General features: G+C 38.4%; 1 protein-coding gene across 6 annotated transcripts in view; it reads left to right on the plus strand.

The window, feature by feature from the left end:
• Positions 1–22,090, plus strand: part of Kmt2a (lysine methyltransferase 2A) — an 83,947-nt gene that overhangs the window by 50,054 nt on the left and 11,803 nt on the right. For all 6 annotated transcript variants that reach the window (XM_071616743.1, XM_071616744.1, XM_071616745.1 and 3 more), the window contains 16 exons: positions 199–372; positions 1,098–1,208; positions 1,497–1,570; positions 2,550–2,743; positions 3,068–3,174; positions 4,480–4,617; positions 5,730–5,888; positions 6,648–6,765; positions 6,883–6,961; positions 8,117–8,277; positions 8,475–8,660; positions 9,016–13,264; positions 14,476–14,556; positions 15,408–15,469; positions 16,592–16,762; positions 19,250–19,324. In XM_071616743.1, coding sequence (XP_071472844.1) covers positions 199–372; positions 1,098–1,208; positions 1,497–1,570; positions 2,550–2,743; positions 3,068–3,174; positions 4,480–4,617; positions 5,730–5,888; positions 6,648–6,765; positions 6,883–6,961; positions 8,117–8,277; positions 8,475–8,660; positions 9,016–13,264; positions 14,476–14,556; positions 15,408–15,469; positions 16,592–16,762; positions 19,250–19,324 — 6,139 coding nt within the window. The remainder of the gene's footprint in view (positions 1–198; positions 373–1,097; positions 1,209–1,496; positions 1,571–2,549; positions 2,744–3,067; positions 3,175–4,479; positions 4,618–5,729; positions 5,889–6,647; positions 6,766–6,882; positions 6,962–8,116; positions 8,278–8,474; positions 8,661–9,015; positions 13,265–14,475; positions 14,557–15,407; positions 15,470–16,591; positions 16,763–19,249; positions 19,325–22,090) is intronic.

A 22,090-nucleotide genomic window follows, 5' to 3' on the forward strand; every position in this document is an offset into this window, starting at 1 on the left:
AAAACTCCTAAGCTAGCCTAACTAAGCTGTTAGGTACTAGGCTTATTTTAACTTCTCAGAAATCATTTTCACTTTTGAGAAATCTTTGGTTCTTTTTGTGTTCTCTTTTTTTTACCATCTTTATTAACTTTAATAGAATGTGCATGGATGCCTCATTTTAAGAGTTAGGTTAAAGAAACATCTGTTTTCTGGCAACAGGCTGCGAAGCCTCCAGACTTAAACCCTGAGACAGAGGAGAGTATACCTTCTCGCAGCTCTCCAGAAGGACCTGATCCCCCAGTTCTTACTGAGTTCAGCAAGCAGGATGATCAACAACCTTTAGATCTGGAGGGAGTCAAGAGGAAAATGGACCAGGGGAGCTACACATCTGTGGTATGTCTCCACAGCAAACCACCAGTGTTTCAAGTGCCAATTTAGTTTTCTTAGATCTTTGTGGAATGATGCTGGGTATAAATAAATTTTAAAAATTATTTGTATTATATTTAGAAATGTCATCTGGCTTTAAATAACCTAAAAGTATATGAGCTATTTTAGCCCTGTGATTCAATAGAAGGGTTATTAATGGTGATATCTTAAAATGTTATTTTTTATTTGGCTGTCAACTGAGTTATCTGAAAATTATTTTTTATGAGAGGAAGCGCTAAGAACTGTTTATGGGAAAAATGCTAATGTGAGGTTAATGTGTTCTCTTTTGAGCTCAAATCTGAATAATGTGTCTTTATGATATTCAACTATAGATAGATTGTCTTAATTTTATTATTTTAAGAATGTATAGGGATTTATCATTTGTTATCTCATGGTCTGTATTTGCTCTTCAATTCTATACTCATTTTGTTCCAAATAAAAAATTGTGAGCCTGTCTAGGTAACTTACCATGATAGAGCTAATTTGTTTGCATTCTTGCCTTATTAGCCTTGCATCTCTTGATTGCTTTAAGTTAGTTATGAAGTGAATCCCACAGGCCTCGGCCAAAGAGGAGTGACACTATATTATTAAAATAGGGTGTGAGTTTTCTGTTGGATCTCTGTGCTGGAAGAGGAAGTGATTTTGAGAGTTTGCTGTTTTATGAATAATTAATATTTTATTTTTGTATACAGTTGGAGTTCAGTGATGATATCGTGAAGATCATTCAAGCAGCCATTAATTCAGATGGAGGGCAGCCAGAGATTAAAAAAGCCAACAGCATGGTCAAGTCCTTCTTTATTCGGGTAAATGATATTAACAGTTCTGTTTTTATTGCTTACGTATGATTAATTGCTCCATGAATACAATGGACTTATTCTCTTTTCTGTTTGCTTTGCCAAGTGTACAAAACACCTTTTAATTTTATTTGTTCCTCTGCTTCTTTGGGAGGAAGTTGCCTGAGTGGATTGTTCTTTTCCTTGGTAGCCTGAAATTATTTTCAATATTAACAGTGATATTGGTGTGAAGTTGTCAGTTTTTTTGTGGTTTCCAAATGAATGTTAACATGTTTACATTGTTTGTTTTTCTTTTAGCAAATGGAACGAGTTTTTCCATGGTTCAGCGTCAAAAAGTCAAGGTTTTGGGAGCCAAATAAAGTGTCAAGCAAGTAAGTTAATTAAGTACTGTACTTTCTTGTCAACTAGAAATCAGAGTTCTAGGAAGTTTTAATATTAAAAATGAATCAGTTGAAGGGCTAGGGTTGTGGCTCAGCAGTAGAGCACTTGTTTGTCTGGCTTGTGTGAGGCACTGGGTTCGATTCTCAGCACCACATAAAAATAAATAAAAATAAAACAAAGGTATTGTGTATATCTACAACTAAAAAAATAAAATTAAAAAAAATGAATCTGTTGAGATGCCTTTTTAGTGCTGGTTTTGGAGCCAGCATTTTAGTTCATTGTAGGCTATTGCCTCTTTTTTCACTTACATATTTGTTAGGTTTTAGGGAATTTTATTTAATTTGTGGCATAGGGACAAAACATATGTCTTACAGCTGCATAGTTGTTATAATTGGGTTCTGTTTTACTTAGTTTAAACGATGCTGTGTACTACTCTTGATTCTTCATATTTAACCTTTAATTTTATTCCAGTAAATTATTTTGATTTGGGGAAAAGGACAGTACTGGGGATGAAACCCAAGAACTCGCACATGTTAGGCAAGCAATCTACCGCTGAGCTACGTCACCAGCCTGTTTTTTTTTTTTGTAGTTGTAAACAAATAGCATGCCTTTCTTTCTTTCTTTCTTTCTTTCTTTAGTGTGGTGCTGAGGATCAAACCCAGTGCCTCACACATGCTAGGCAAGCACTCTGTCACTGAGCTACAGCTCCAAAACCCCAGCCTGTTTTTGATATTTGAAAGGGTTATCAATTATTTCTAGAAGTTTAGGCAAGAGTCATATATTGAGATTATGATATTAAAATTAAAGTTCTGTGTATTTTGGCAGTTTTCCAATTCTGTGACTTATTCTTACATTTTGTAAATAGCTCAAACATGGGTCCAAGACCTGATGATATCAAGAATTTGATTTTTATGGTTTTAGGTATATTGTAGGAGTTCAATAAATACTTGTTGAATCAATTATTTTCAGCAGTGGGATGTTACCAAACGCAGTGCTTCCACCTTCACTTGACCATAATTATGCTCAGTGGCAGGAGCGAGAGGAAAACAGCCACACTGAGCAGCCTCCTTTAATGAAGAAAATCATTCCAGCTCCCAAACCCAAAGGGCCTGGAGAACCAGACTCACCAACTCCTCTACATCCTCCTACTCCACCAATTTTGAGTAAGGCACCAAAAAGTTATCCATTTTTTGCTAGGTGCAAATAATTGACATTGTGAATCTAAATTTAACATACTTGAAAAAAAATTTAATATGCTTGGATATCAAAAAGCAATTTTCAGGTCATCCTTAAATGTAATAGCATCATTGTTTTAGCTTACTTGAGATGTTAATAAGACCTTAAGGTAAAAATATTTGAGTATTATGTAGATGCTGAAATAGCATAACTTTGAACACTTTTCCCCAAAGTATTTTTTTATACACTATTTTAACTGGAAATCAGAAATAGTACTGCTAATTTTAACTGAATGTCTTCTGGGTTCCAAGGTACTGACAGGAGCCGAGAAGACAGTCCAGAGCTGAACCCACCCCCAGGCATAGAAGATAATAGACAGTGTGCATTATGTTTAATGTATGGTGATGACAGTGCTAATGTAAGTATTTTGGGACCAGAGATCCTAGTTAACAAGCACTTCACATGGATGGTTTATCCTTTGTGTCAACACTTGTTGGCTGAGTACTGTTTAATGAATGTTTCCTTAAAAGTGGCTCTTAAATTTTTTTTTAAATAATTGATTTAGTTGATTCAAAGCTAAATTAATTGATTTGCCTTAAATTAATTTGTCAAGTAATTTTATTTCATTTTTTGTGGTATTGGGATGGAACCTAGGGCCTCACACATGGTAGCAAGCATTCTGCCCCTGAACTCCATTCCTAGCCCTGATGTCCAGTATTTTCTATTAGAAGTTTCTCAAAAATTTCATGAAAGTCAATAAAATATAAGTTACATTTTACATAGCTTGTTTAGTTTAATGTAAGCCAGCAGAGTGGTTAAGAGCTCCATCTGTGACGGCAGCCTAGGTTCTCTTCTGTGCTTTACCACCTACCCTTTGACCTTAGTCAGTGGTGTAATTTCTGACCCTTAGTTACAGCTTTAAAATGAAGATGATAATGCTTATCTCACGGTGGTTGTAAGGATTAAATGAAATAATGTATGCAAAGCCTTCATTTAATGCTTGGCACATAGTAAGCTTTCAATTTGGGCAAGCAGGGCAGGGGATTTAACCCAGAGACAATTTACCCACTGAGCTACATCCTTAGTCCTTGTATTGGGGGGGGGGGGGGGGCGTGGACTTTAACTTGTGATCCTTTTGTCTCAGCCTCCCAAGCCCCTGGGATTACAGGCGTGTGCCACTGCACCTGGCTAAGCTTTCATTTTTTTCAAAAAGTATTTATTTAATACAGTCTGAGAGAATTGGTTTTGAAATATGGTTTTAAAGAAGTCAATGCATATTTATATAAACTTACCACATTGCTCATTTTTATATTCTCTAGATTTATAAAAATTTCCAATCTATAGAAAAAGTAAGCTAGGAAAGAGGGAAGTAGAAAACAGAAACATTGAAAGCTGAATTGTGATTTTTGTGTACATTCCTAAATTACAGAATTAAATTTGTTTTCTTGAGGTAATCTTCTCTGAAGTAAAGCTAATATCAAGGAAAGCCTCCTTTGACAATTTATTCTTTTTTTTAAATATTATATTTTAGTTGTTGATGGACCTTTATTTTTTTTAGAATTTTTTTAGACGTTTGTGGACTTGTATTCTATTCATTTATTTATATGCGGTGCTGAGAATCGTACCTAGTGCCTCACATGTGTGAGGCAAACACTATACCACTGAGCCATAACCCCAGCCCAACATTTTATTCATTAAGAAAAAAAAATTTTTTATTTCATAGGATGCTGGCCGTTTGCTATACATTGGCCAAAATGAATGGACACATGTAAATTGTGCTTTGTGGTCAGCAGAAGTGTTTGAAGATGATGATGGGTCACTAAAGAATGTGCATATGGCTGTGATCAGAGGCAAGCAGCTGGTAAGAACTTAATGTGTAAATTTTATGAAAGAGATGTCCTTTCATTTTCTAGGTGTTCTTTCTGCGGGTAAAGAAATATGGTTTTAAAGAAGTCAATGCATATTTATATAAACTTACCACATTGCTCATTTTTATATTCTCTAGATTTATAAAAATTTCCAATCTATAGAAAAATACTTGTTGGCTAACTACTCTGTCTTCAGAGTAGTTAGCCAACAAGTATTGACATACATTATAGACAGATTGCTATTCTGATCTTTGGAAAAGGGATACAAAAGCAATACAAAACAAAGTATTACCTAATTTGGGAGACAATTCAAATATGTGAGAAAAGTATCAATGTATTAGGGGATTTAGACTGAATGAGATCTCTGAGGCCTCAGTTGAGTCAATATTCTGAGGTTCCACAGAATAAATTCATATAAATACATGAAGAAGAGATATGGGAAGTGATCAGTTGCAGTTGAGAGTAATCAGAAACAGCAGGAGAAAAATTTAAAAGCTCTGTTTTGAAGGAGGGGAGAAAATGAAGGATTATAAAACAAGCTGTCCAACAAACAAAATAGCACTTGCAAAGAAGCAGTAGTAAATTGTGTGGTGAGTATAAACAGAAAGTCCTTCCTGGAGGAGTCCAGATTGAATAATAAAATAAGGTGGTAACATACAGGGCCAGTTGAAGAAAACCTTGGAGTCATTTGATAAGTTTGTTATGTCAGTCTAATAACTGAAGAACCATTATGTTTCTGACTAGTAAAACCTTTTTAAAACAGTTGCTTTGAGATGTTTTCAGGATTGATTTTTAAGAGTTTCATGTCTTGTAAATCAGTCATTAATCCTAGAAAAACAATGTTTTAGATCTAATTCTAAATCCAGTTGTAGTGTTTAAATGTATAGCTAAAAGGCTGTATGGTATGGATAGTCGTAGAGCGAGGATTTGAGGAAGCTAGTCTGATCCTCAGGATTTTTCTGGAGTTCAACGGATTACCATTCAACAAAATTAGTTTTAGGAAAGCGAGAATGGGATGATTCTATAGAGGAGATGACAAACATTTAAAACATCTGAAAGTCTGAATAGGGCTCTGTTTTTTGTTTTGTTTTGTTTTGTTTTTAAGCGATGTGAATTCTGCCAAAAGCCAGGAGCCACTGTGGGTTGCTGTCTTACATCCTGCACCAGCAACTATCATTTCATGTGTTCCCGAGCCAAGAACTGTGTCTTCCTGGATGATAAAAAAGTGTATTGCCAACGACATCGGGATTTGATCAAAGGCGAGGTGAGATAGCTTTAGTTGCTTTTATGTATATGTTTGACTTTATTTATTTAAAGCAGTGTTAGGTTCACTGCAAAATTAAGCAGAAGGTACAGAGATTTCCTATATACTCCCTGCCTCTACACAATATGCAGCCTCCCTCATTAATTGTGTCCCCCTCCAGAGTTGTCTATTTGTTGCAATTGATGAACCTCTATCAATACATCATTACCACTCAGCGACTATACTTTATACTTGGGTTCACTCTTGGTAGTGTACATTCTATGGGTTTAGGCAAATGTATGATAACAGGTATTCACCACTATAATATCAAGCAAATGTTTTTACTGCCCTAGAATGTGTTCTGCCTGTCAACACCACCAACCCTTGGCAACCACTGATCTTTTTACTATCTCCATGAATTTGCCATTTCCAGAGCTTCCTATATAGTTGGAATGCTATAGTATGTAGCTTTTTCAGACCAGTTTATTCCAATTCACAATATACCTTTAAGTTTCTTCCACATCTTTTTATGGCTTATTTAGTAGCTTTTTGAATTCTTCAGGAATTTAGGAAAAAATACTAAAAAAAAAAATAGCAAAATGGTAAATTCAGTTTTGCTTTTCCTACTAGGCATTCCAAGGGTCACCTATTTATGAAAAATAAAGAGGTGCTTCTAGTAAGATTGAAAGGTGATTTTGAGATGCTCAGAGAGAGCCAGTACCATGAATATAATGTGTAAAGAGACAATCTATTAACAGCAATCTTGGGTTTTTATTTAAGGTGGTTCCTGAGAATGGATTTGAAGTTTTTAGAAGAGTCTTTGTGGACTTTGAAGGAATCAGCTTGAGAAGGAAGTTCCTCAATGGTTTAGAACCAGAAAATATCCACATGATGATTGGTATGACCTGGACCTGGGTTATTGGGAGGACTGTGTTGTTATTTGGGCACTTTCTAGTCCTCAGTTATAAAATGATCCCTCCAATAATGACTTCTAATCAGTTCTTTTCTTGATCAGGCTCAATGACGATTGACTGCTTAGGAATTCTGAATGATCTCTCTGACTGTGAAGACAAGCTCTTTCCTATTGGATATCAGTGAGTAAAGAGAGGACAGCAACCCTTACAACTTGAGCACTCTGAAGCTATGTACATACAGATCATTAAATGTAGAGGCATTGCTTGTTAGCTAGTTTTTAATTGCTGTAAAAAATTTACTTTTTTTCCTAGTTCCCTAGTTCATTAGCTTGTAGATTAGGACTAACCTTTCAAGTCAGGTAAATCCTGTAAGAAGCAAAGTGTTATTGATATAATTTTAGAATAATTTCCAAATAAAACCTAAATAGAAAACACAGGATCAGTCTCTTTAAGATTCCTCTAAATCCCAGTCTCGGATTCAAAAATCCAGATCTTTTCACAGATCAAGCACCTCATATCCTGTCCCAATCCCCCCCCCCACCCACCCGGCTTCTTTTACAGTGCTGCGGATTCAGCGATTCAGGGCCTGCACATACTAGATGAACATTCTACCACTGAATTGCAGCCTCCCTGGTTTTATATTTTATAGATCTTTCTAAAATTTAAGTCCCCATAATAATCATCGAATTCTCCAGTCAGAACTTATATCTTTTATATGAAATAGGTAGTTTAAGTATCCTACAAGCTGACAGTATAAATTCAAAATTACCCTTCTACCTCTCCCTTATTGGAGTCTCATTTTGCAGTTTATGCTTCAATTTATTCTGCATTTTAATTCTGATAACACAAACTATACTTGACATGTAGTTGGCAGCTCATTGTACAAACATTCAGCAGATTTGAAGCAATTGTATTTCCTTTGTCTTGTGTTTCTCCAAAAGGAAACACCTCTGGTTTTTTCTTTACTTTAGGACCTCACTTTGTATACATTGTGGAGGTTAATAACTATTTTTAGTAGTGGTGGTGTTTTTCTTTTTCTGAGTTTAGGATATTTTACTATTTTATGTGCCTGCTTACAATTTAATTTAAAAAAGATCTTGTGCTATTTCCTGAGAGGCTAAGAAATAGTAAGAACTTCAAAAACTTGTCAAAACCTTAAAGCTTTCTGGAGTGAGCAATAGATCATCCATTATCAGTGGAATCTATACCAAGAACCCATGAAATAAAGGTAAATTCTCTAAATCAAGACAGGTAACCCAGGATGAGGAGAGGTTTGACAATGTCAGTTTCTGTTTCTGTTCTCTCATTTGTGATTTTTCCCTATCTGTTTGCCAGGTGTTCCCGAGTGTACTGGAGCACCACAGATGCTCGCAAGCGCTGTGTGTACACGTGCAAGATAGTGGAATGCCGTCCTCCAGTTGTAGAGCCAGATATCAACAGCACTGTTGAACACGATGAAAATCGGACCATTGCCCACAGTCCATCATCGTTTTTAGGTTAGTTTTTAGTTGAAACAGGACTTGAGTTTGGGGAGTATGTACTGAGACTGAAAGATGAAAGAAAAGCCATTTATATGGGAGGTCTCCTTTGTTTCTAGCTTGACATTTACCAAATAGCTTGCTTTTTATTGTCTCATTTGTTTGATATTTTATTTTAATCTTTTTCATTTAAGAGTTTTTATTTTCTACCACAGAAAGTTCATCTAAAGAGAGTCAGAGTACAGCTGAAATTCTAAGTCCTCCATCACCAGACCGACCTCCTCATTCGCAAACCTCTAGCTCCTGTTATTATCATGTCATCTCAAAAGTCCCTAGGATTCGAACACCCAGTTACTCTCCTACACAGAGATCCCCTGGCTGTCGGCCATTGCCTTCTGCAGGTAAAGGACTTTAATGACCTACTTGACCCAGGGTCAGCCCAAAGACGAATTTGTAATTCTTTTAGGCAACCTTATCTTGGTGACTTTTGCTACAGAAAAGAGATTTTTTTAAGAAATATTTATTTAGTTGTAGATGAACACACAGTATCCTTATTTATTTTTATATGGTGCTAAGGATTGAACCCAGTGCCTCACACATGCGAGGCAAGCACTTTACCACTGAACTACAGCCTCAGCCCCTGAAAAGAGATTTTCAATTACCTGTAGTTAGATGTAGACAAGTCATTAAAACCAGTGACTTCCACATATTTGTTCTGTCTGTAATAGAATTTCTTACTTTTTCTCTTTTGTTCAGGAAGTCCTACCCCAACCACTCATGAAATAGTCACAGTAGGTGATCCTTTACTCTCCTCTGGACTGCGAAGCATTGGCTCCAGGCGACACAGTACTTCTTCCTTGTCACCCCAGCGGTCTAAGCTCCGGATAATGTCTCCAATGAGAACTGGGAATACTTACTCCAGGAATAGTGTTTCCTCAGCCTCCACCATTGGGACCCCTACAGATCCTGAGTCAAGTGCCAAAGCAGTTGATCATAACTTAGGGCCACTGAATTCAAGTGCTACCGTAGGGCACAGCACTCCCACATCTTCAAGTTTGCAAAGAACGGTAGTCACTGTAGGCTCTAAAACCAGTCACTTGGATGGATCTTCATCTTCAGAAATGAAGCATTCTGGTGCTTCAGATGTGACATCCAAGGGCTCCTCTTTAAAGGGAGAAAAAATCAAAATGCTGAGTTCCAAGAGTTCAGAGGGATCTGCACATAACCTGGCTTACCCTGGAATTCCTAAATTAGCTCCACAGGTTCATAACACAGCTTCTGGAGAATTAAATGCTAGTAAAATCAGCAATTTTGCTGAACCTTCTTCAGTGCCATTTTCTTCTAAAGAGGCCCTCTCCTTCCCCCAACTCCATTTGAGAGGACAAAGGAATGATCGAGACCAACACACAGATTCTACCCAACTGACTAATCCTTCTCCAGATGAAGATACTGAAATCAAAACCTTAAAGCTTTCTGGAGTGAGCAACAGATCATCCATTATCAGTGAACATGTGGCATCTAGTTCCAGAGACAGGAGACAAAAGGGGAAAAAGTCTTGTAAAGAAACTTTCAAAGAAAAGCATGCCAGTAAATCTTTTTTGGAACCTGGACAGGTGACAACTGGTGAGGAAGGAAACCTAAAGCCAGAATATGTGGATGAGGTTTTGACTTCTGAATTTATGGGGCAACGGCCATGTAATAATGTTTCTTCTGATAAGATTGGAGATAAAGTCCTTTCTGTTTCAGGAGTCCCCAAAGTTCCATCCATGCAAGTAGAAGGACCTGCCAAGGAATTACAAGCACCCCGGAAACGCACAGTCAAAGTGACATTGACACCTTTAAAAATGGAAAGTGAGAATCAGTCCAAAAATGCACTGAAAGAAAGTGGTCCTGCCTCCCCTTTGCAAATAGAGTCAGCATCACCAATAGAACCAGTTTCAGTTTCCGAAAGTTCAGGAGATGGGCCAGTGGCTCAACCAAGCCCCAATAATGTCTCATCCCAGGATTCTCAAAGTAACAACTATCAGAATCTTCCGGTACAGGACAGAAACTTAATGCTTCCAGATGGCCCCAAAGCTCAGGAGGATGGCTCTTTTAAGAGGAGATATCCCCGTCGCAGCGCCCGTGCACGTTCTAACATGTTCTTTGGGCTAACCCCACTCTATGGAGTCAGATCCTATGGCGAAGAAGATATTCCATTCTATAGCAGCTCCACTGGGAAGAAGCGAGGCAAGAGATCAGCTGAAGGTCAGGTGGATGGGGCCGATGACTTGAGCACTTCAGATGAGGACGACTTGTATTACTACAACTTCACAAGAACAGTCATTTCTTCAGGTGGAGAAGAACGGCTGGCATCCCATAATTTATTTCGGGAAGAGGAGCAATGCGATCTTCCAAAAATTTCACAGTTGGATGGTGTTGATGATGGGACAGAGAGTGATACCAGTGTCACAGCAACAACAAGGAAGAGCAGCCAGATTCCAAAAAGAAGTAGTAAAGAAAATGGAACAGAAAACTTAAAGATTGATCGACCTGAAGATGCTGGAGAAAAAGAACATGTCATTAAGAGTTCTGTTGGCCACAAAAATGAGCCAAAGATGGATAACTGTCATGCAGTAAGCAGAGTTAAAACACAGGGACAGGATTCCTTAGAAGCTCAGCTCAGCTCATTGGAGTCAAGCCGCAGGGTCCATACAAGTACCCCCTCAGACAAAAATTTATTGGACACCTATAATACTGAGCTTCTGAAATCAGATTCAGACAATAACAACAGTGATGACTGTGGGAATATCCTGCCTTCAGACATTATGGACTTTGTACTGAAGAATACTCCATCCATGCAGGCTTTGGGTGAGAGCCCAGAGTCATCTTCCTCAGAACTCCTGAATCTTGGTGAAGGTTTGGGTCTTGATAGTAATCGGGAAAAGGACATGGGTCTTTTTGAGGTATTTTCTCAGCAGCTGCCCACAACAGAGCCTGTGGACAGTAGTGTCTCTTCCTCTATCTCAGCAGAGGAGCAGTTTGAGTTGCCTCTAGAGCTGCCATCTGATCTCTCTGTCCTGACCACCCGAAGTCCTACGGTCCCTAGCCAGAATCCCGGTAGACTGGCTGTCATCTCAGACTCGGGAGAGAAGCGAGTAACCATCACAGAGAAATCTGTAGCCCCCACTGAAGGTGACTCAGCACTGCTGAGTCCAGGAGTAGATCCTACTCCTGAAGGCCACATGACTCCTGATCACTTTATCCAAGGACACATGGATGCAGACCACATCTCCAGCCCTCCTTGTGGTTCAGTGGAGCAAGGTCACGGCAACAGTCAAGATTTAACTCGAAACAGTAGCACCCCTGGCCTTCAGGTACCTGTTTCCCCTACTGTTCCCATCCAGAACCAGAAGTATGTGCCCAATTCTACTGATAGTCCCGGCCCATCTCAGATTTCTAATGCAGCTGTCCAGACCACTCCACCCCACCTGAAACCAGCCACTGAGAAACTCATTGTTGTTAACCAGAACATGCAGCCACTTTATGTTCTCCAAACTCTTCCAAATGGAGTGACCCAAAAAATCCAGTTGACCTCTTCTGTTAGTTCTACACCCAGTGTGATGGAGACAAATACTTCAGTTTTGGGACCCATGGGAGGTGGCCTCACCCTAACCACAGGACTAAATCCAAGCTTGCCAACTTCTCAACCTCTGTTCCCTCCTGCTAGCAAAGGATTGCTCCCTATGCCTCATCACCAGCACTTACATTCCTTCCCTGCAGCTACTCAAAGTAGTTTCCCACCCAACATCAGCAGTCCTCCTTCAGGCCTACTTATTGGGGTTCAGCCTCCTCCAGATCCCCAGCTTTTGGTTTCAGAAGCCAACCAGAGGACAGACCTCAATACCACAGTAGCCACTCCTTCCTCTGGACTCAAGAAAAGACCCATATCTCGTCTACATACCCGAAAGAATAAAAAACTTGCTCCCTCTAGTACCCCTTCAAACATTGCCCCCTCTGATGTGGTTTCTAATATGACATTGATTAACTTCACACCCTCCCAGCTTTCAAATCATCCCAATCTATTAGATTTGGGGTCACTTAATACTTCATCTCATCGAACTGTCCCCAACATCATAAAAAGATCTAAATCTGGCATCATGTATTTTGAACAGGCACCCCTGTTACCACCACAGAATGTGGGAGGAACTGCTGCCACAGCGGTGGGCACATCAACAATAAGCCAAGACACTAGCCACCTCACATCAGGGCCTGTGTCTGGCTTGGCATCCAGTTCCTCTGTCTTGAATGTGGTATCCATGCAAACTACAACAACTCCTACAAGTAGTGCATCAGTTCCAGGACATGTCACCTTAACTAACCCGAGGTTGCTTGGTACTCCAGATATTGGCTCAATAAGCAATCTTCTAATCAAAGCCAGCCAGCAGAGCCTGGGCATTCAGGAACAGCCTGTGGCTCTACCACCAAGTTCAGGAATGTTTCCACAAATGGCGACATCACAGACTCCCTCTACTGCTGCAATGACCGCAGCATCTAGCATCTGTGTGCTCCCCTCTTCTCAGACTACGGGCCTGACAGCTCCATCACCAGCTGGCGAGGCAGAAGAACATTATCAGCTGCAGCACGTGAACCAGCTCCTGGCCAGCAAAGCCGGGATCCTTTCTTCCCAGCGTGACCTTGATTCTGCTTCTGGGACCCAGGTATCCAACTTCACCCAGACAGTAGATGCTCCTAATAATGTGGGGCTAGAGCAGAACAAGGCTTTACCCTCAGCCATGCAAGCCAGCTCATCCTCTCCAGGGGGCTCTCCATCCTCTGGACAGCAGTCCGGGAGCCCCTCAGTGCCGGCCCCCACTAAACCCAAACCAAAAATCAAACGGATTCAGCTGCCCCTGGATAAAGGGAATGGCAAGAAGCACAAAGTTTCCCATTTGAGGACCAGTTCTTCTGAAGCACACATTCCAGACCAAGAAGCCAACACAGCATCCCTGACCTCAGTCATAGGGTGAGCCATGCAGTATTGTCTCTGTTGTGTCTGCAGGATTTTATGCTCTGGATTAGGGGCTGTTGAAATAGAAGTCTTTGGGGAGGGACTTTTTGGAAGTAAGTTGCATTAGTTGGGTTTTCTAGGTATTAACTTTGATTTTTTTTTTTTAATTACCAGTGGTGATTAATAGAGCAAAATTTAGCTCCACAAGTGAACAGTTTGACTCTTGGATAGAACTCTACCTGTAAATATACTTTGTTCTGATTTCAAATGGTGTTGCTATTTGCTCCTGTTTCTTTTTTGCCGAGTTTTTACAGATACTAGAAAATGCTTATTCCTAACTGGTGGGCAAAGCCCCCTGATGTACCCTCAGAGTCCTTTTTTAAAATGTCCTTATATAAAATATACAAGTGGGGGTGGGGATGTGGCTCAAGCGGTAGTGTGTTTGCCTGGCATGCGCAGGGCGCTAGGTTCGATCCTCAGCACCACATAAAAATAAAATAAAGATGTTATGTCCACCGAAAAACTTTAAAAAAAATAAATATTTTTTAAAAATTTTAAAAAATATACAAGTGATTTATATATATATATATATATTTAGTTATAGATGGATACAATACCTTTATTTACTTATCTTCATACGGTGCTGAGGATTGGATCGAGGGCCTCACATGGGCTAGGCAAGCACTATACCACTGAGCTACAACCTCACCCCAACAAGCGATTTTCATTTTATTTTATTTTTTGGTACCAGGGATTGAACCAGGGCCATTCAAGCCACTGAGCTACATACTCGGCCCCTTTTTGATATTTTATTTTGAGATAGAATCTCACTAAGTTACATAGGGACTTGCTAATTTGCTGAGGCTGGCTTTGAACTCAGGATCCTTCTACATCAGCCTCCCAAGCCACTGGGATTGCAGGCATGCACCACTGCATCTGGCCTACAAGTGAATTTTTACATATGTATACACTTATGTCACCACCACTCAGATCAAGATATAGAATACTTTCAGTGCCCCAGAAGGCTCCTTGTGCTATCTCTTGGTCAGTACCCTTCCAGGTAACCATTATTCTAACCTTTACGACCATAAGTATTTATTGTCGGCTCACAAATTTTATCAGCTCTTGATAGAGTCATTTCTTTAGACTGGCCTCCACATTTAATTTGAAACATATGTACCTATAGTTTCATGCAAAGATACAAATACTTTTCTTCTCTACTCCAGGACTCCAGGAGCAGAGGCTGAGCAGCAGGATACAGCTAATGTGGAACAGTCTTCACAAAAGGAATGTGGGCAGCCTGCAGGGTAAGCTTAAAAATTAATTCTCTAAAATTAATACCTCAACTTTGTCATTTAAAAAATAGTTCCTCCCTATTTTCATAGGCTTTGGTTTTGTTGTCATTTTTGCTTAATGGAATTAATAAAAGCTTATAAAAATCAGGGCATAGAATCATTTGGATAATAGTTTCCTATTTGTTCTGCCCACCCCTTCTCAATCTATTCCCTAAAGGTAGCTGTTGGTAATAATATATGGTTTAGTTTGTATGTGAATATGTATTTTTTTATGTATAAAAGGAATAACAGCATAGCTACTATCTTTTTCTTGTTTTTTTTTTTTTTTTCCATGTACGGGATTGTTTTCTATATATCTTTCTGTGCTAGTAAAAGTCACTTTTTTAGTGGCTGCCTCCAGTACTATTATGAGGATCTATAATGATGTATTTAACTTCTTTATTTAATATATATTGATACACATTTGGATTGTTTAAAGATCTATTAATTTTACAAAGTGAAAATTGATGGTTTACTACTAGTTCATGCAGCTTACTTTTAGTTAAACCAGCTAGCTTATTTGAGTAACTGTAGAATAGCTTCTGACAAGTGTCCTTTCATTTTTTCCTAAAACTAACGATATGAGAAGAATTTTAAGAGCACATTTCACAACTTCAAAAGCAAATACCTAATGTCAATATTTGGAAAGGAATCTCATCAAAGACAGTTTTATTTTGTGGGCCATTCAGTAGTATGGTGGTGGTGGTGGTGGTGGTCATTTAGCAAGTTTTGTATAATTAACAACTGAATGATGTTCAAGAACAAGGACAGTATATAATGCCTAGCTGGTGTTGTATCTTACATCTGGTTTTATTTTCATTTAGACAAGCAGCTATTCCAGAGATTCCAGCAACCCAAAATCCAGCAAATGAGCAAGAAAGTACAGGTATGTGACTAATTGGTTAGAGTCACAATTTTAAGCTAGGAATATTAAAATTACCTACTTTACTTCTAAGCTTCAAGCAGTTAAGTGATTGGTTGAAGTTAGACAGAAAGTCAGCACCTGTCTTCTAGCATTCTTCCACTACATAATCTGTGATCATCTGTCAGCTAAGGGACACAAAACATTGCCTGTAAAATCTCTTCTGCTCTACTGGCTTTAACAATGAAATTTAAATAGCTAGAGATAATCTGACTTTATCCCTTAGGTGTTACTATAGGAAACCAAGAACCATTTTATTAGATGGATTTTGGTTCCACCACCAGGTACATATCCTAGCACTTTTCATCTTTTGTGACAAATTTCGGTCAGGAAACAACTGGGCCCTGCATTCAAGATCAGAAGCCATGAATATAAGGCCTTTCCCTGTTCCATAGAGGGTTCTCTTCTGGATAGAGGGTTCTCTTCTTCAGAAGAGAACAAGGTGGAGAACGGGCCCAGGCATGAGATTTATTGTCACATCCTGATAATTTGCTGATGTTGCAGGGGGGCTGACACATCTATTGATGGAGGAAGGCAAGGGAGGGTGGGGACTGAGAATGAGGACTTTGGAGCCAAATGAGTTAGAATCCCTGCCTGGCCACCCAGTAGCTCTGTGAATTTAGCTTGTTATTCTCCTTTCTCTGCCTCAGTTTTCTTACCTTTAAAATGGAGATTATAATAACACTTACTTTGCTGGGTTGTTATAAGGTTTATGTGAGTCCATCTGTGAAGTTTTTGAAAGAGAATCTGAGACATAGTAAGTACTTCACATGTTAACCATTATTTTTTTTTTTTAGCCTTGACTCTACCGAGAACAGTTACTTATGGGAAAACTATCAGATTGTCTGTCATACCAGAAACTACAAGACTTTATGTTGAAAACAAAACAATAAAATGGTTGTAATCACTTTCTAGCTATGATGGAGGGCAAGCTCTTTGAGCCTCTGTTTTTTATCTGTGAATGGGAGTAGTAATACCAACAATGACATGTTGTTAGCTTAGAGATAGTGCATGTACTCTGCAGAATCAGTGTTCAGTAAGCATTTGTCATTGCAACCACTTTGGTTCCCGTTTGCCTCCTCATAGAACCTAAAGCAGTAGAAGAAGAAGAAAGTAATTTCAGCTCTCCGCTGATGCTTTGGCTCCAGCAAGAACAAAAGCGGAAGGAAAGCATAGCTGAGAAAAAGCCCAAGAAAGGACTAGTTTTTGAAATTTCAAGTGATGATGGCTTTCAAATCTGTGCAGAAAGTATTGAAGGTGAGTAGTTAAATTAGGTAGACCCAGCAACAGAGGCCCTGTTTCAGCTATCTCTGTTCTTATGTATTATGTCATTGAGGTGTGCCAGATTGTGCCAGATTTTATGAAGGATATTAAGAAGCATTATATATTTTCTTTGTCCTTTAGAAATTTGTCTTAGAGAAATATCCATAATTCATGTGAGAAGTTAATGATACAGAGTACGTATCATTACCACTTGCTCATTTTAAATTTTATATGTTCCTCTCTCTTAGCTTAAGCCTTACTTTGTAAAAGTTTTCATTTTTTATGACTTAATTAACATAAAGGATTTTACTTTCTTATTCATATTGGTATCCCTGGTATGTAGGTGAAAAAGTAGGGAATGTTCTCTAGGTTATAAGTACTAGAGAATCTCAAAGGAAAGAAAGATCACTCTGAGTAACTTAGGGTTATCCAAGAACCCATGGAGATTAATAGGAGATTGAGTTTAAGAAGATAATAGAAATTGGGTTAGGCAAACAGGAATGGGGAGGAGGGCTTTTGAAGAAGGATGTAAACAAAGATAGATGTAATCACACATGATAGGTTTAGAGTGGTGTCAGATGAGAAGTTGACATTGAAATTCATGTCAGGTAATAGTGAAAGAAAAATTGAGAAGGTGAATTTGTCACAAGTTTTGGAGGACCTGCACTGCCAAGCCCTGAGACCTCTGCAGTTCTGGGGGAGTAAAATAAAGGCAGAGTTTCAAAAGTTTAATGTGTAGCTCCATACAAGATAGATTGAACTGGAGACATTGGGAGGCAAGAAGTCATTCATGAGAGTATTACTAATAGAAATGCCAAGTAATAAAACCCATGTAGGAAAAGAAAGAATGGACACATTTTGTGACTGCTTAGATAATAAGGAGTAGAGAGGACAAAGCCAAAGATGACTTTTCTAAGCTGGGCTCATTGGCACTCACCTGTAATCCCAGTGGCTCCGGAGGCTGAGGCAGGAAGAATCACAAGTTCAAAGCCAGGTTCAGTAAAAGCGAAGCACTAGCAACTCAGTGAGACCCTGTCTCTAAATAAAGTACAAAACAGGGCTGGGGATGTGGCTCAGTGGTTAAGTGCCCCTGAGTTCAATCCCTGGTACCCCTTACCTCCCCCAAAAGATGTCTCTTCTGAGCAGGTGTGATGGAACATGCCTGTAATCCCAGTGATTTGGGAGACTGAGGCAGGAGAATCACAAATTAAAGGCCAGCTTCAGCAACTTAGCAAGACCCTGTCTCAAAATTCTAAAAAATAAATAAAAAGGAATGGGAAATGTGCTCAGTGGTAAAGTACCCTTGGGTTTAATCCCCAGTACAAATAATAATAATGTAAGGAGGAAAAAAAAAAAGCTAGTGAGAAAGTGTGAGCTCTTCTTTTTTGGGGGTGTATGGGGGATTGAACTACTCCCCATTCTTATTTGCCTAACCTAATTTCTATTACTTAAACTCAATCTCCTATTAATCTCAATGGGTTTTTGGATAACCCTAAGTTACTCAACAGTGATCTTTTCTTTGAAATTCTCTAGTACTTTTAATGTAGAGGGGCCTTAACCACTGAGACACATCCCCAGCCCTTTTTTTTTTTTTTTAAGAGAGAGAGAGAGAGAAATTTTTAATATTTATTTTTCAGTTTTTGGTGGACGCAACATCTTTATTTTATTTTTATGTGGTGCTGAGGATCGAACCCAGCGCCCCGCGCATGCCAGGCGAGCGCATTACCGCTTGAGCCACATCCCCAGCTCCCTAGCCCTTTTTTTAATGTTATTTTTAGAGCAAGCGTCTCACTGAGTTGCTTAGGGCCTCACTAAATTACTGAGCCTGGCTTTAATCTCTCAATTCTCCTGCCTCATCCTCCCAACTGCTGGGATTACAGCATGTGCCATCATGCCCAGCCAAAAGTATGAGTTCTACATGAGAAATAATTGTAGAATGGCAGGTCTATAGAAGTACAGTGCTGAGGTTGTAGCTCAGTGGTAGAGCACTTGCCTAGCTAAAAGATTATAGAATCTTAGGTTAGAAATTGAAGGAATTAACAAACAAATAAATAAATAAAAAGAAATCAAAGTAATTGTAAAGGTTTTCTAGTCCCAGACCTTAATTTTAAGGAACTAAGGTTATGAACTACCCACATTCCTGGTTGCATCTTTTCACTATTTGGGTTAGGGTCACAGAATACAATTAATTTCAAATGTTTAGGTGTAGCACCCAATCTTCCACCAGAGAATGTGAATGCTTTAGGGACTCAGGGCAGAAATCTCCTGATTGCTTCTGTGACCTAAGAAGGGAACACAACTGGCTATTGTAACTTCTCAGCTACTTCCCCATGCACCCAGTTGATTAAAACCATAAGAAAACAACAAAACACTGTCTCCAACTGTAGGGATTCTAAGTATAATGCCTGTGCATACTGTTAGTATTAAGAGATGTTGGCATGAATATCTTGTAGCCTACAGTTTTCTTTTAATTTCTTTTAGATGCCTGGAAATCACTGACAGATAAAGTCCAGGAAGCTCGATCAAATGCCCGCCTGAAGCAGCTCTCATTTGCAGGTAATGACTAGAGCAATTATTTTACTCCTCCCTCAGAATATTCTGTCAATTTATTAGTCTCAGCCATAGAATTGATTCTATTTAAAAAAAAAAAAAAACAACTTTTTTTAAAAAAGTATTTTTCACAGCTTTGAGATATAATTCACATATCATCCATTTAAAGCATATAATTTGGTGGTTTTTATGTATTCACAGAATTGCACAACCATCATTGCCTTATAACTCCAGAATATTTTCATAGTCACTGAAAGGAACCCTTCCTGCTCATTATTAGTCAATTCCCCATCTCTTTCCCCTGACACCATGTTCTAGACCTTTTCATATAAATGGAAATCATATATTTGTGACTGGCTTTTCACTTCACAATGCTTTCAAGGCTTCTTCTTGAGCTGGGAGTATAACTCAATGTAGAGCATGGGATTAGCATTTGTGAAGGCCTGGGTTTGACCCCTATCACCAAAAAAAAAAAAAAAAAGCTGAGAGAGAGAGAGAGATTGATTGATTCCTTGATTCCTGCCTGCTGTAACATTGCATTCATATTCCACTCCTCTTTCTCTCTCTCTCTCTCTCTTTCTTTCTTTCTTTTCTGTGTGGTGCTGGGGATTGAACCCAGGGCCTTGTGCCTGTAAGACAAACACTCTACCAATTGATCTATATCCTCAGCCCATTTCACCACCACCTTTTTAAAAATTTTTTCTTTTAATTAATTAATTTATTTATTTATTATGCATGACAGCAGAATGTATTTCTTTTTTTTTAATTATTTTTTAGTTGTAGTTGGACACAATACTTTTATTTTATTTATTTTTATGTGGTGCTAAGGATTGAACCCAAGGCCTCACATGTGCTAGATGAGTGCTCGGCTGCTGAGCCACAACTCCAGCCTGAATGCATTTCAAGCATAGTACACATATGGAACACAATTTTTCATTACTCTGGTTGTAATCCACTCCTTTTTATTACCAAATAATATTCCATTGTGTGAATATACTTTGCTTATCCATTCATCAGTTGATGGATATTTGGAGTTGTTTGTTGTTTTACTTTCTTATTCTTGCTAATGATTATTGACATACAAGTTTTTGTGCAAATCTGTTTTTATTTCTCTTGTGTCTGTACCTAGAAATGGCATTGCTGGTTCATATGATAACTCTCCTTAACTTTTTAAAGGACTACAGAATTCTTTTTTCCCAAAGTGGCTACACCATTTCATGTTCCCAGCAGTATACAAAGGTTCCAGTTTCTCCATATCCTTATCAAAACTTGATATTGCCTGTTTTTTTATATTTTAGATATTCTAGTTAATTTAAAATAGTACCTCATGATGTGTGTGTGTTTGTGTATGTATGTGTGTGGCGGGGGTGCTAGAGCTTCAAGCATGCTAGACAAGTTTTCTACCAGTAAACTACATCCCCAACTCCTCATTGTGGATTTGTTTTTTTTTGTTTGTTTGTTTTGTTTTTTGGAACAGGCACTCGACCACTGAGCCATATCCCCAGTCTTATTTTTTATTCTATTTAGAGACAGGGTCTCACTGAGTTGCTTAGCACCGTCGTCTTTGCTGGGGCTGGCTTTGAACTCGGGATCCTCCTGCCTCTGCCTCCCCAGCCGATGGGATTACAGGCGTGCACCACCTCGCTTAGCCCTACCTTCTCCGTTCTTATCTATACTATTTCCAATTTCTGAATCTTTGTTAATCAAGATGGAATCATATTTTAATATGCATTTAAAAATTAAGTAAGATTATCTTCTCATGTTATTGGCCATTTGTATTTTGTGGGAGATAAGTCACCTATTAGATTCTTTTTTCTTTTTTTTTTTGGTACTGAGGAGTGAATCTAAGAGCACTTTACCACTGACTTATATCCCCTTTTTATTATTATTATTATTTTTAAAAAATTTTGAGACAGAGTTTCACTACCTTGCTGAGGCTGACCTCAGACTTGTAATCCTTCTGTCTCAACCTCCTGAGTTGCTGGAAATACGTGTATGTGCCACTGCCCCTGGTCTTTGACTTTTTTTTTTTAAACTAAAAAAATCCTGAAGACTGAAGATTAGCTCAGTGGTAGAGCATTTGCCTAGTATGTGCAAAGCAATACTGGATTTGATCCCTGGCACTGCAAAAGGAAAGGAAAAAAAAAAAAACACACAAAGATTTAAACAAGAAAATACACAGGCTGTGTAATAGTACCTGCCATCTAAAATTAACAAATATTAATATTTTGAAATATGTATTTGAAATACTTATCCTCTCTTCCTTGTTAAAAGAAAAAAACTAAAGTATCATAGGTAAATACTTCTTTTTTTAAAGATTTTTTTTTTGTGTGATACTGGGATTGAACCCAGAAGTATTCTACCACAAAGCTACACCCCCAATCCATTTTTATTCTGAGATAGGATCTCACTAAGTTGTCAAGGCTAGCCTTGGATTTGAATTCCTCATTGCCTCAGCCTCTGGAGTAGTTGGGATCATAGATGTGTGCTACCATACCCAGCAAAAAAAATTCTTTTAAATACCTTTCACCTACCTTCCCAGGACCAATTTGAAAGAAGATAGGAGGGGTAGAGATAAATATTGGGAAAAAAAAAAAAAAGTCAATGGATAGTTTCTGTGTTAGATTAATTAAAATCCTTCATGTTCACTTCAAACAAAAGTACTAAAAAAAATTTTAGGTTACATCATTTGAAGCCTAGTATCAATGAGAAACTATTTCAACTTTAAAAAGGAGGTAAAATAAAACCACAATGAGCCAAACTGGAAGCAAC

This window comes from Marmota flaviventris, chromosome 9 (genome assembly GCF_047511675.1).
Source record: "Marmota flaviventris isolate mMarFla1 chromosome 9, mMarFla1.hap1, whole genome shotgun sequence".
Classification (NCBI taxonomy): Eukaryota; Metazoa; Chordata; class Mammalia; order Rodentia; family Sciuridae; genus Marmota; species Marmota flaviventris.